Source organism: Lynx rufus, unplaced genomic scaffold (assembly GCF_022079265.1).
Source record: "Lynx rufus isolate CCGP_SWC_20201006 ecotype Redwood Valley unplaced genomic scaffold, mLynRuf1.p SCAF_1, whole genome shotgun sequence".
In the NCBI taxonomy this organism is placed as follows: domain Eukaryota; kingdom Metazoa; phylum Chordata; class Mammalia; order Carnivora; family Felidae; genus Lynx; species Lynx rufus.
Genome location: NW_025814823.1, coordinates 117475695 through 117488823, shown reverse-complemented (window position 1 = coordinate 117488823; position 13129 = coordinate 117475695). Strand labels below are relative to the sequence as shown.

The 13129-nt window shown below is 41.0% G+C and overlaps 1 protein-coding gene across 4 annotated transcripts in view; it reads left to right on the top strand.

Annotated features, from left to right (window-relative positions):
* The first annotated feature begins 1690 nt into the window (after window positions 1-1690).
* The window catches only part of DIAPH1 (diaphanous related formin 1), a 101556-nt gene continuing 90117 nt past the window's right edge, over window positions 1691-13129 (top strand). For 3 of the 4 annotated variants that reach the window (XM_047086109.1, XM_047086108.1, XM_047086107.1), the window contains exon 1: window positions 1716-1916. In XM_047086109.1, the coding sequence (XP_046942065.1) occupies window positions 1800-1916 (117 nt within the window). In that variant the 5' untranslated portion in view covers window positions 1716-1799. Of the gene's footprint in view, window positions 1917-13129 lie in introns of all 4 variants that reach the window. The other variant, XM_047086110.1, reaches the window with a different exon arrangement.

Sequence of the window (13129 nt, the reverse complement as noted above, 5' to 3'; positions counted from 1 at the left end):
CCTTTTGCCTTCCTGGGAATATTCTTAATTCTTGCTAGCTGCCTATGTATGACAGGAGAAGAAATGGGGGTCATGATGTATATAATAAAAATCATAGTTAACATTCATTCAACACTTATCTTAGGCCCTGTGTATGAATTCTACGTGGATTATGTTACTCATATATAGGGAGTTCTTAGAGCATTCTGGTTAAGAGTTAGACAAACCTGAGCAATTACTAGCTTAAGAGAGGGAGTAGAAGATGACTTGATGTTTTGGAACCTGTATGTTTGGAATGGTAATGCTAGTTGGTGAAGATACACTGAGATAAAACATCAAGTGCTTAGCATGGTGCCTGACAAGTGGTTGCTCATTATCTTAACTGTCTTGGTGAAGAATGATGCTAGATACTGTAGTAGCCACAAATGTGGACCCTTCCCTGACGTTCATAATCCAATAAAGAGTGAGGTAAATGGTATAGCAGATGTAGACAGCGGTATGAGAAAGAAGAGTGATAGATGGATCATCCCTTCCATGCTTTGATCCTGTGTCGGTGCTCTAGCTTAGAAAATAATATCCCATGGCCTAAACTGAGCCCTGGGGTCTCAGAGTTCCCTCCAGGAACATATATTTGAAATCTTTTGTCAGCTGTGGGTGAGATAATTCCATCCATATTTTGAGGGCCTACTGGGGGCCACATATTTTTCACAGAAGGAACAGATGTAGCTGGGAGAATGGATGAGATTACTGAGGGAGAAATGAAGCTGGATGAGCAAAGAACACACTCTTGGAGAACACCTGCTCTTTTCACTCAGGTTTGGTTTTTGTCAGTAGGATATCCTGGTCAAACATAGGACTTCCCAGACTAATCTGGATTAAAAAAAATTTTTTATCACTTATGTGCCCTCGAGCAAGTCACTTTAACTCTCAGAAGTCCCAAATTTTCTATCTGTAAAATGGTGAGACTAATGGAGTCTGTCACATGGCAATGCCAGGATTCAGTGAGGAACAACACGGAGAGTTTTGCATAGTGTCTGGTTTAGAGCAAGTGCATGGTAAATGGTAACTATTATTCCTGAGTAGTCACCTGTTGGCAATAACTAGTTTTTCAGAATAAAAAACACCACTGGGAAATAGACCTGCGATTCAAAACTAGGTGATCTAACTCCAGTCTAGCACTTGCTCTGGACCACTCTCTGTTCCAGGCACGTAGCTTTCAATAAATACTGACGCTTTCAAATTTTTTCATGTGCTCCACTGATGTTGCACACATAAAAAACTGTATTATCCTTGAAATACCCGCACTGGATTTTCGGCCAAAATGACATCTCTTATTTGATTTTTTGTTTAGATAAGATCCTGGTCTAGAGTGTGAGAGGGTATAGGCTTTACAGCCACGTGGGCAGTGTGGGAGCGGGGAGGCCTGCGCCGCTCCGACCGCCAGGTGGCGCTATTCCCTGTCGAGGCCGCAGAGTTGCACCGCCCACTCACCACCATTTCCCCCCCCCCCCCCCACGTGAGTCCGAATGGTTAGGTCCGCCAGGCAGGTAGCTTGCTTCCGCGCCTTCCCTCCACCCCCTCACTTCCCCCATTGGTAGGAGCTGCTGGTCCGGGCGGAAGTGGGGCAGGCGGGCGGGAGCGAGGCGTCACCGTTGTATATTCATGAGGCGCGCGCAGCCCGGCATACTAATGAGGCGGGGCGCGGCGGCGGGCTGAGGAGGGAGCTGTTGGGCGGCGGCGGCCGGTCGGGAGCTGCCCGGCGGGAGCTGCCCGGCGGGAGCGGCGTAGGCGCGGGGTCATCTGCCAGCGCGAACCTGGACATGGAGCCGCTCGGCGGGGGCCAGGGTCCCGGCCGCGGGACCCGGGACAAAAAGAAGGGCCGGAGCCCGGACGAACTGCCTGCGGCGGGCGGCGACGGCGGCAAATCCAAGAAATTTGTGAGTGTCCCTCCCACCCGGTTCCTTCAGCCTAGCCCGGTAACCGTCCTCCGGTCCCCGGTGACCCCCGCAGCCGACCCCAGGGCTGTACGCCCGTCTCTAGGGAGCCGCCCCCGCGCCTCTCTTCCTCCGTTTGCTCGGTCCTGGGCTCCACAGCCGGACATCCTACCCCTCCGGGACCTCGGGAATCCCCGGAGTCCCACCCGGCTCTTGCCCCGGCAGCGTCGGGGCTTCCTTCACCCCTTCAGCCCGTACGCTCTGCCCTCCGCCCCCATAGCCCGGCGGGTCTTAGCCCCATCTCTTCCTTCTCAGCCCCACTTCCTTTCTTCTTCCTCTGTTACTCGCACACGCCTTCTCTATCTTGTCCTCTGTGTTTTTCTGGGTCCATTATTTATTACCCTTCCATAACCCCCCCCCCCTTTTTTTTTGTATCCTCTTATTTGCTTCTCTTAAAGGTCACTTCCTTCTCAAGATTGATCCCTTTCACCTGCTAACTTTCCTCCCTCCTCGCCCGGGCTCTGGGCCCTCAGCCCGGTGTCACCTGATAATCCTTCCCCTCTGGAATGTTACCTGACTTGGCTTCTACCTTCCCTGGACGTTTGTCCTTGTGATTGCAGGAATGGGTTCCTGCCCAGGTCCTATGGTCATTGGGCATGACGTTGTTTCCCAGTATTTCTCCATCCCGAGAACCTGCCTCTTTGCCCTGTTGCTTATCACTTTTCAGAGGGTTAGAACTTCTCTCATGATGATGCCTTTCTTGATTTAGGATGGTGATAAACCTTCCTCATAGGGAGGAAGTTAGGCTGCAAGTCCAAGAAGTTTGAGTAATTGAATCGCTTTTTATGTTTCCCATGAAAACCATCTCAATTCTTCTGCCACCTCCTGTGTGACAGGCTAGTGACATCGTTTTTCCTACCTGTACAAGAAAGAGTATAGCTGTCCCCAGGTGTCAGTGACTTCCAATCTGAGTTAGAAGGAATACTGATATTCATGTAACACTATCATATTTCATTACCTTTGCCCACATTAAATCTTGTTTACTCCTCTCTCCAGGGAGCTATTTGTTTGCTTTTTACTGTAAAAGCTTTGAAAGATATGGGACACTATCCAAGAGAGGGAAGTAGTCTTGGATTTTAATAATCGTTTGCTAGTTGTAATTGTAGTTATTAGTCTTTTCTTCCAGGTGATTATGCCTCCACCACGGTATCTCTTTCTAGTAACCAAATGGATTCTGACTCTTTGCTCCTTTATCCCCAACCTTTAGTATTCTGACCCAAACCCACAAATTTGGGAAGAAAACTGATAAAATGATGGAAACAGGAAGAAAATGTTGCTTTGGGACCTAGAGGATTGAGATGTGGAGAGTTCTAAGCAGAGTTAAAATAGTGACTCATCTCTTCCTACCTATTTCTAGCAAGGCAGGTGCTTCTGGACTGTCCTTTCCAGTGACTTATGGGCTGTCAGTAACTGCCTTCTTTTTTTTTTTTTTTAATTTATTTTTTTAATCTGGTGAACATCTGTTTTTCCAGAAATGTAGAATTAATGGTAGTGAGGACCCTCCCCCTCATGATTAAAGAAACATTTCCTTATGTTTGTTTAGGATAGTAACTGACACTCTAGTTAGAGAGCTTTCCTTCTAAGAATTAAATTCTGGGGCTTGTAATCCTTTTTTATTATAAACATACATATATCTGTTATTGTTGTTTTGCTCTTGTTTCCATGGGTACTGTTTGACCTTCCTCACCCACATTCTAGCTATTCCTGCTGATGTATTGAACTCTGTGGCTTGTAATGTTTTTCAGGTCCTTAAATAGAATTTTGTTTGTGCTTTTGTTTTACCTAATACCTGCGTGTTTCACAAGTGAAGGGAATTGAAGTTGAGATACCTGAGGAAACTTAACTTTTTTTCACCTGTGTTTTGGAATGTCCATGGACTCTTGTGTATGCTGGGTGGATTTGGCTCAGAGTTTTTGGTATTTGCTTTACAGAGGGTGGAGCCGAACCAAGTTCTCTTTTTCTTTCTGAGGTGTTGGTGTTAACTCTTAACCGGCTGAAATGTTTAAAAAAAGAGAGAGAGAGAGAGAGAGAGAGAGAGAGAGAAAGAAAAAAAAATGTGTAGCACTGGTAGTGAGTAGAATTGCATTCAGAGCTAGGGGATTGGAAAGTTTCCAGAAAAGTAGTGCTACTTAACCCCTTTCTTGCCAACTGTAACTTACCTCAAGGCATCAGAATATTCTTTCATTGTTCTTTTTATGAGAACTCTTTGACAGTGAGAGACCAGGAGGGGCATTGCAATCCACTTGTCTTTGTGTCTGTGTGTATATGTGGGTGCTTGGAGGGGGAAAATTTGCTGGTGTGCTTTTGTTACCCATGGCTTAGTTTTTTGAACTACAAGCTAAAAGAACTGTTTTGCCTGCTCCACCTTTGCTAGAGTGTGTGTTCTCTGGAATCCCATTAAGAATGTACTTTATAAGTCTCCCTTTCTCTCTGCCCCTCTCCCTGCTTGTGTGCTCTCTCTCTCCTTCAAAAATACATAAACATTAAAAAAATAATAATTTAAAAAAGGGCACCTGGTTGGCTCAGTCGGTTGGGCATCCAACTTCGGCTCAGATCCTGATCTCCCTGTCTGTGGGTTTGAGCCCCATGTCAGGCTCTGTGCTGACAGCTCAGAGCCTAGAGCCTGCTTTGGATTGTGTCTCCCTTTCTCTCTGCCCCTCTCTCTGCTCATGCGCTCTCTCTCTCTCTCTCCTTCAAAAATAAACATTAAAAAAAAAAAAAAAGAATGTACTTTATAAAACTCCACTGGTTTGGACTTAGTGTGCCTGAAGGTTATTTGTTTGCATTTGAGGAGTTTCTCACCTCTTTAAGCTGCTGCATACCTTTCCAGGCTTATGCAGGTTCTAAGTACAGATCAAGTGAATGGAAGGCAGAGCTTACATATTGGCAAAGATACTCTTACCCTCTGAGACATCTTGGGTGGAAAGCAGATGGAGTTGAAGTTTAAAAAGTGGTTGGGAATCACCTTTTAAAAACATTGGGTTGTTAGAGATGCTGATACTTGTGGCTGAAGCTGGGCTGCCTGGTATTTCCTGATTCTTCATGAATCTTTCTCCTCCTGGGCCATAAGCATATCCTTTCTCCAGCATTGTTGCAGTTCCTTGCAGAGGTCTTTAGGATGAAGGAAAATAAAAATTCAAAATGAACAGAATGTTTTCTGATTTTTCAGCAGTGATGAATTTGGGTGTCAAATAAACTGCTGGCTGAAATATGTGTAAAGGTAGTAATTACAACCAGGGTGTTGGAGGCTGCAGAGTATTCCTGCATTTTATAAACACCATGTTTTATACAATCAAGAAGTTGATGCATTCTAAGAAGGAATATTACTTCCTGATTCAGCTAGAGGCATAAGTCTGTAAAACGTGAGTTTTAGCTTGGGATTAGAGAGAAGAGAAGATACATAATTTTTAAAATCTTGTTTAATATTAGATGTCAATGTATTGAATTTCACCAAGCGAGTTTCATGCCTTGTGAAAAACGAAGTGATAGTGAAAGTAGACCCCTGTCCGTCCATCCATAAGGAGAGCAGTCAAAGGTAAAGGATGCCAGGCAGAATTTTAGATAGTAGGGAAGATAGAGAATATGAAAGAAGTGGAGTTGTTTATGCAAATATCTGCTTCTATCTTATTAATACATAAACTTTGATCCAGAAAGTTGCAGAAAACGGAGAGCTTTATACTAAAGTCATGTGATTTTTTTTTTTTTTAAAGATGATAAACAAAGGGATTACTTATTTTGGAAAGAGAGCCTACAGGAATGTTTGTGAGATGTTTGGGATGACAGAATGATACCTTAAAAATTGCTGCCCTTTTTCCTGCCTTGTTTTTAAAGAGGTAGCCCAAGGATCCACTTGATCATGTTACATTTACTTGTCTCAAAGGAAATCCTCCCTGACAAGAGGTCAGACCGAGGGAATCCCTCAGAATTAAAATCTCTGCCTTGAGAGAGTTGGTAAATGTTCGGATACTTTTATTAAAAAAAAAAAAAGCTGAAAATTTTATGACATGTAAATTATATTTATTATAAAACCTAAGAAAATAGTTATAAGTGAGAAATGATTTAAGTTTGTTGATGCGCTTATGGGTCAGAATAGACTAATTTTATTTCCTGTATGGTAGAATAACCTTTTGCTGTCCCATGGGGCTCTCCATTTTATAAATGGATTGCCAAGTTATTCTTGGAGAGTATTAACATTTTCAGTGAAATGTAATGGAGGTTTACAAGATAAGGTTATACCACATAAGATTTAGAAGAACAGGTTAAAATCATGTTTATTACCAAGAAATAGTAGTAATTGTAGAGAAAAGGTTTATGTGTTCAGATAGTATGTTTTTCCCATTTTATGTCTCATTTGAAATCATTCATGACTACAAAAAGCATTCCTATTTGAAACAAGCTACGTGTTGTATTACTTAAGTGTTTTTCTTTATTTTGTTGCCCTTCCTCTTACTTTTGTTTGAAAGCCTTAGGAAAGAATTTACCTCTTGCTAATGAGCAAAGCAGCCTTGAGTATTTGCCCCTAGTTAGGGTTAAGGAAGACAAAGGCAAGCCTCCTCTCCCCTTGCCCAGTTAATATCCTCCCCTCCTTCTTTGTTTTTATTCCCTATCTGCTTCTGTAGAGGCAGGGCCCAGTTCCCTGGGCAGCCAGGCTTTTGATGAATCAGGAGCAGTAAAAGCTGTTAATACTAAAATTTCATAAAGCTTCAAAGCTAAAATTGAAAAAGAAAGAATGTTTAGACACTGGGAACATATTTTACTTCATTTTACACCTCTCTTTTTCCTTTCTCTCTTCTTTCTTTCTCCCTTCCTTCCTCCCCCCCACAACCCCCTCCAAACATTCTATTAGAACCAAGGAACCCTTTTTAATAAAGTCAAAGAATTACTGGAAAAGAGAAGTATTAGGACCAGTGTTTCAATGAATTTTACCACCTATTACAGGATAACTAGGTGTATCATTGCTGTTTCAGCTCTGAGATTCTTCCATTCATTATTAAAACTTGCTATGAAGGGTAGCCTTAAAATTTTAGTGTTGGAAGGGACTTTAAATGTCATCAAGCCCAAACACCCACTCAGTGCAGTAGTCTCTTCTTACATTTGAAGTTTGGAAACATGGGGGGACCATGGGGTGGATGTTGGATAAATGAATGCAGAAGAAGCACAAATTTTGGATTCTATGTATCCTTTAGTAAATTTCAGGATCTTGGAATAGCTAGAGTAGTAGAAAGATTTTATAAAGGGAACGGATATACTAGAAGCTCTGTAACTGAGAGGGAAAAGATTGAAGAAACTGCTGTGTGTTGCCTGGCTCTCTGACAATCATAGTTTTCAATTTGTCCTATAAATATTTGCTTAAATTTCTTTACTCTGAGAATGGGGATGGAACAGATAAGGGGACACAAAGGAGAATAAGTATAACGGAGCTGAATTAAGAGAAACACCTGGCATTCTTACGTGGAAGCATTCTTATATGGAAGATGGGATATTCCATCCTTGGTGGTGGTTAAGTGGTCCTTAGTCTAGGTGGTAGCGAAGTTGACATTTTAAGGTAGTAGGTAGAGGTAGAATTGATGGTGTTCTGGATTTTTGATTCTGTGATTTATTCCCTGTTTTAGAAATACTGCTGTGTGAAAGCATAGAGTTTGCATTTTCTTCTAAGATTTAACATGCTTTAAGGATCCAACAGAAGATAATTTATAAACTGTCTTTGATCCTGCAGGTCACAGAAGACCAAGGAGTATACCTTGGTATTGGGCTTACATCTCAGAAAAAGCTGCCTTATGCTTAATTTTTTTTTTTAAGTTTATTTATTTTTGAGGGGAGGTGGGAACAGAGGATCTGGAGCTGGTTCCATGCTAACTGCAGAGAGCCCGATGCAGGGCTACAATGTACAAACCGTGAGATCATGACCTGAGCTGGTTGAATGCTTACCTAGCTGATCCTCCCTGGCACCCCTATGTTTGACTTTTTAAAAAAGCACCAAACTGTTTTCCAAAGTGAGTGTACCATTTTACATCCCCACAAGCAATATAAGGAGTTCTAGTTCCTTGCTGACATTTGGTATGATCAGTCTTAAATTAGCCATTTCACGGGGCGCCTGGGTGGCGCAGTCGGTTAAGCGTCCGACTTCAGCCAGGTCACCATCTCGCGGTCCGTGAGTTCGAGCCCCGCGTCGGGCTCTGGGCTGATGGCTCAGAGCCTGGAGCCTGTTTCCGATTCTGTGTCTCCCTCTCTCTCTGCCCCTCCCCTGTTCATGCTCTGTCTCTCTCTGTCCCAAAAATAAATAAACGTTGAAAAAAAAAATTTTTTTTAAATTAGCCATTTCATTGAGTATGTGATGGTACTTCAGTGTGACTTTAATTTGCATTTGTGTAATCATGTTGAGCATCTTTTCAACTATTTATTTGCTATTTATGTATCTTCACTGAAGTGTCTGTTGGAATTTTTTCCCATTAAAAAAAATTTTTTTTAATGTTTATTTTAGAGAAAGAGAGAGAGTGCAAGTGGGGAGGGACAGAGAGACAGGATTGGAAGCAGGGTCCATGTTAACAGCAGAAAGCCCAATGTGGGCCTGAACCCATGAACCGTGAGTTCGTGACCTGAGCCAAAGTCAGACGCACAACTGACTGAGCCACCCAGCTCTCCCTAAAATTTTTTATTATTATAGTCTATATGCAAGTAATTTGTTGGATATGTGTTTTGCAGATACATCTTTCTCCTATGATTTGCCTTTTCATTTTTTTTTAACACTGTGGTATGAAAAACAAAAGTATTTAACTTTGATGAAGTCCAATTTTTAACTTTTTGCTTTTTGTGTCATTTCAAAAATCTGTGCTAAAATCACAGCCCATAAGATTTTCTTCTTGTTTTCTTTTAAAAAATTTATAGATGTAGCTCTTAAGTTCTCTTTTCCTCTGTGGGTATGTTAATTATATCCTGCTCATGCTTTTGGGGGGTATATTTTCACTTGTAGGCAAAGACAGAACCTTTCTGATACTCAGGATTGGGGACCTTTGAGATTCCATTTATCCTGGAGTCATTTTCATCTTAATATGTGGTGGTAGAAAGCTTTTGTTCTCCTGTATGTCCTGTGCTACAGGGTGTATAGTGCCATTCTTCTATCTAAAAATATTAAAGAATGTTTAGCATCTTTTTTTTTTTTAAGTTGTAATTTATTTATTCATTTAAGTAATCTTTACACCCAACATGGGGCTCAAACTCACGACCCCAAGATGAAGAGTCAGATGCTCTTCCGACTGAGCCAGCCAGGCGCTCCACTGTTCATCTTGATAGTAGGAAGATGAATTCATTCCAGACTGGAAGGACAGGGAGTGATAGTAACAACAACAGTAGCAGTAGTAATAAGGTTTGTTGCATACTTATATACCCCTAGCACTGTGCTAAAGAGCTTTAGATTCGTTATCTCATTAATCTCTAACTCAATCTTATAAAATAAGTACTGTTGTTATTCCAATTTTATAGGTAATTAAACAGACTCAGATGAAGAAACCTGCTTTAGCTTGAAAAACTAGGATTCAGACTGAGGTCTGGCTTATTAAAAAAAAAATTTATTCCCCACTTTGTGCTGACATTTTACAAGTGTCCAGTTTTTGCACCTTTAGTATAAAAGAGTATTAACTGCTAGGAATTTACTAGAAAATGTTGGTGGCATCTCTTTAGTCATTTGATGACTGTAGTCTATTAAAACTGGGCTCTCCTCCAGTTCATTTGGTGGGAAAGAAGTACTGGGTCTAGATGGACCAAGTGCAGTGGCTAAATGGCTAACTGCTTTTTGCATTTAGTGATTTAAACTTTGAAATCATTGCAAGAATTACAATTAAACCTTTCTTAGACATGAAGAAGTAGCTATTTCAGTGCATCACAACCAATCTTTCCTCTGGCTCATGAGTTATTAAGAAGTTGCCAGTTATTATTTTTTTATTTTAATTTTTTTAAATGTTTTATTTATTTTTGAGAGAGAGAGAGAAAGAGTGAGCAAGCAAGCAGGTGAGGGGCAGAGAGAGAGGGAGATACAGAATCTGAAGCAGGCTCCAGGCTCTGAGCTGTCAGCACAGAGCCGGACATGGGGCTCGAACTCACAAACTGTGAGATCATGACCTGAGCTGAAGTCGGACACTTAACCTACTGAGCGACCCAGGCACCCCACCAGTTGTTATTTTTAAAGGCAACCTTCTGTGTAAATGAAATAGCTCTAACAGCATCAGCTATCAGTTGTATGAGTTGTTTAAATTGATTAAAGCAGCAGGTAGTGGTGACAAATGGGAAGGAGGAAGCTGTTGCTAGACTGCTTCCCATAGTTACCTTTTCTATATTTTAGAATAAGCATGTAGTATTCTTAAAATCCTTTCTCTGTAGCCCTGAAACTTGACTGTAAGGATTGCGAATGGTTAATATCTCCAGGATCTCTTCTGAGAGTCTGGGGCCTGCTGATGTTTGTTCTTTAGACCTGGCAGTTATTTGCCTGTGGTAAATAATTAAAACATTGCCACCAAGATCCAGGTACCTGAACTAGGATTTTCTGTATGACTGCTGGCAAAGAGTAGAGAATAGAGTTTCTCTTATTTGTTTGAATTCGCATGGATCTACTCTGGATCCAAAAGGCTAAAGATCAACAAGTCATGTGGTTGCCCTATCAGGTTCAGTCCTTGCTTTTTAATAGATTGTAATCTCAGTCATGTTAATAGGTGAATGGGTAGGAAAAGCTCAGAGGCTATGAACGTAAGAGTTTAAAAGCTGTAGGATTTTAGGGGTGCTTAGGTGGCTCATTCGGTTAAGCACATGCTCTTGGTTTTGGCTCAGGTCATGATCTCACAGTTCATGGGTTTGAGCGTCATTGGGCTCTGCGCTGGCACTGTGGACCCTGCTTGGGATTCTCTCTCTCCCTCTCTCTTCCTCTCTAAATAAATAAATAAACATTTTTTTAAAAAGAGGGATTTCAGAGAAGTGAAAGAATTGAGTGGAAAGATTACTGGACTAAGAGAAGACCTAGGTTTCAGAATCTTAGAATGCTGGAGGTTAAAAGGATGCTAAAAATTATTTCATTCAAACCCTTTATTTTATGCATTAAGAAATGTGAACCTAGAAAAATGATCTGTCTACATTTATAGCTAGACCTAGGACTAGAACCCCTATCTCCCACTCCCATCGAAGTATTCTTTCCAAATATTCCTGTTTAGTCAGACTTTGCCACAATTAACCCTGTGAACTCTGGGCAAGTCATTCCACTTTTCTTACTCTTTTCTTATAATATTAGAGAGTTAGCATGTAAGATTTCAAAGGTCTGTATTTACATCCCAAATTCTATAATGATCCAGAATAGAATTGTGGACAGTGTTAGTTAACTTCATAGAAGATGGGGGATATGACAGGCCTTGGAAGGAAATACGCGGGTTGGTAGAGAAGATTTCATGGTGTGGGGAGCAGTGTGAACAGAGGCTCAGAGGTGCAAGTGTGTGTCTGTGGTAAAGAGAAATGGCCCAGTTATAGCAGTCAAGTATTTATATGGGACATAAATCATTTAAGAAAGGCACACTACTTCATAGAGTTTATTTTATTCCTTTTAAGGGATAAAATAGGTTCTCTTTCTGTAGAAACCTGCAGAAGGCAGGATTGAAAGTTAGTGTTTTGTATGTCACGATGCATGTTGATGCAGTTTTTGGCCATGTGAATGTGTTATGGTGACAGGAAATCAGCATATCCAAGAACATGAATAGATAAGTGTTAAGGTTCCAGCAAATCATATCTGCTACCGCGATGGAATTTAGATAGTTAACTTTGTTTGAGTTACAATCCTTGTCCATTTTAACGCACCCATCTTTTCAGACTTTAGGAGATAAAGCTAGGTTTAAAAAATATGATTCTCAGCTGGATCTCAAAGCTGTATAGCTAAATAGTGGACTCAGGTAGGAAATGCCATTGTAGGAACAATTAGAACTCTTTAGACCCTACTACTTCTTCTTAAAAGTTGCCTAGTACAGGGGTTCCTGGGTAGCTCAGTTCGTTAAGCGGCTGACTCTTGACTTCAGCTCAGGTCATGATCTCACAGTTGGGTTTGTGAGTTCAAGCCCCACATCAGGCTTTGCACTGACAGTGGGGAGTCTCCTTGGGATTCTCTGTCTCCTGTCTCTGCCTCTCCCCGACTCATGTATGTGCACTTTCTCTCCCCCCACCCCTGCTCTCTCAAAAATAAATAAACTTAAAAAAAAAAAAGTTCCTTAGTGCAGTATAGGTTTTGATTGCATGCTTATTTGAAGGGTTCTTTAGTCTTTTGTAAATGAAAATAAACATGTATATATATATATATATATATATATGGCCTTCTAAGGCCTGTCATGTCCCCCATCTTATAGTATATAATATAGAGAGGAAGGGAAGGAGATATCTTTTTGGGCGGATCTTATTTCCCATCTTGCTTGTGAGGTGCTTAAGCCCTTTGGTGGTATTTCACTCATGTTAGCAATATCCTTTTATGTATTTACTTTTAATGTTAGTCTTGGGAATCTTGGGATCATTTTCAAGGTTCTCTGTTTCTATGGTCTAATGTAGGAGATTGACAGAAACCTTAGTCCTCTCTCACCAAGGTAACTGAGGCAGAGAGAAGCTCTAATGTAACTGTACCTGACCAGAAGAACTCTGTTGAGAAAAGTTTATTATTATTCTCTAGAGATAGAGTATCTTCAAGTTTTGTGTTTAATGAAGGAACATGTCTATAGGACTAAAAATGTCTGCATTATTTTGCATACTTCAGGGCTGCCAACTTATATCATAATGAATGGGAGTAGTATTTGGCCCAGTGCTATAGGGATTGTTAACATAACATTTAAAGCAAGTAATTGGTAAGTCCCTATATTATTTTAATCTATTAGTATCATGGTCTTTCGGGGCTACAGAAAGGTTTACACACAGTGTTAAGAGGAGTCTTCTAAGTCCTCAGGAAATATCTAAGTCTTCACAAAAAGTGCTAGTGACCTTTTTGTTTTGTTTTGTTTTGTTTTGTTTTTGTTTGTTTCTTACACTCTTATACTCCTACATAGCTATTCTTCAGTTTCTTCATTTGGCCATGGCAGCAAAGTAGATTGAGACTGTTCTAAAATTATTTCCTCATATTTGCATGGGACCTCCAGAGATAATTTTAGTTT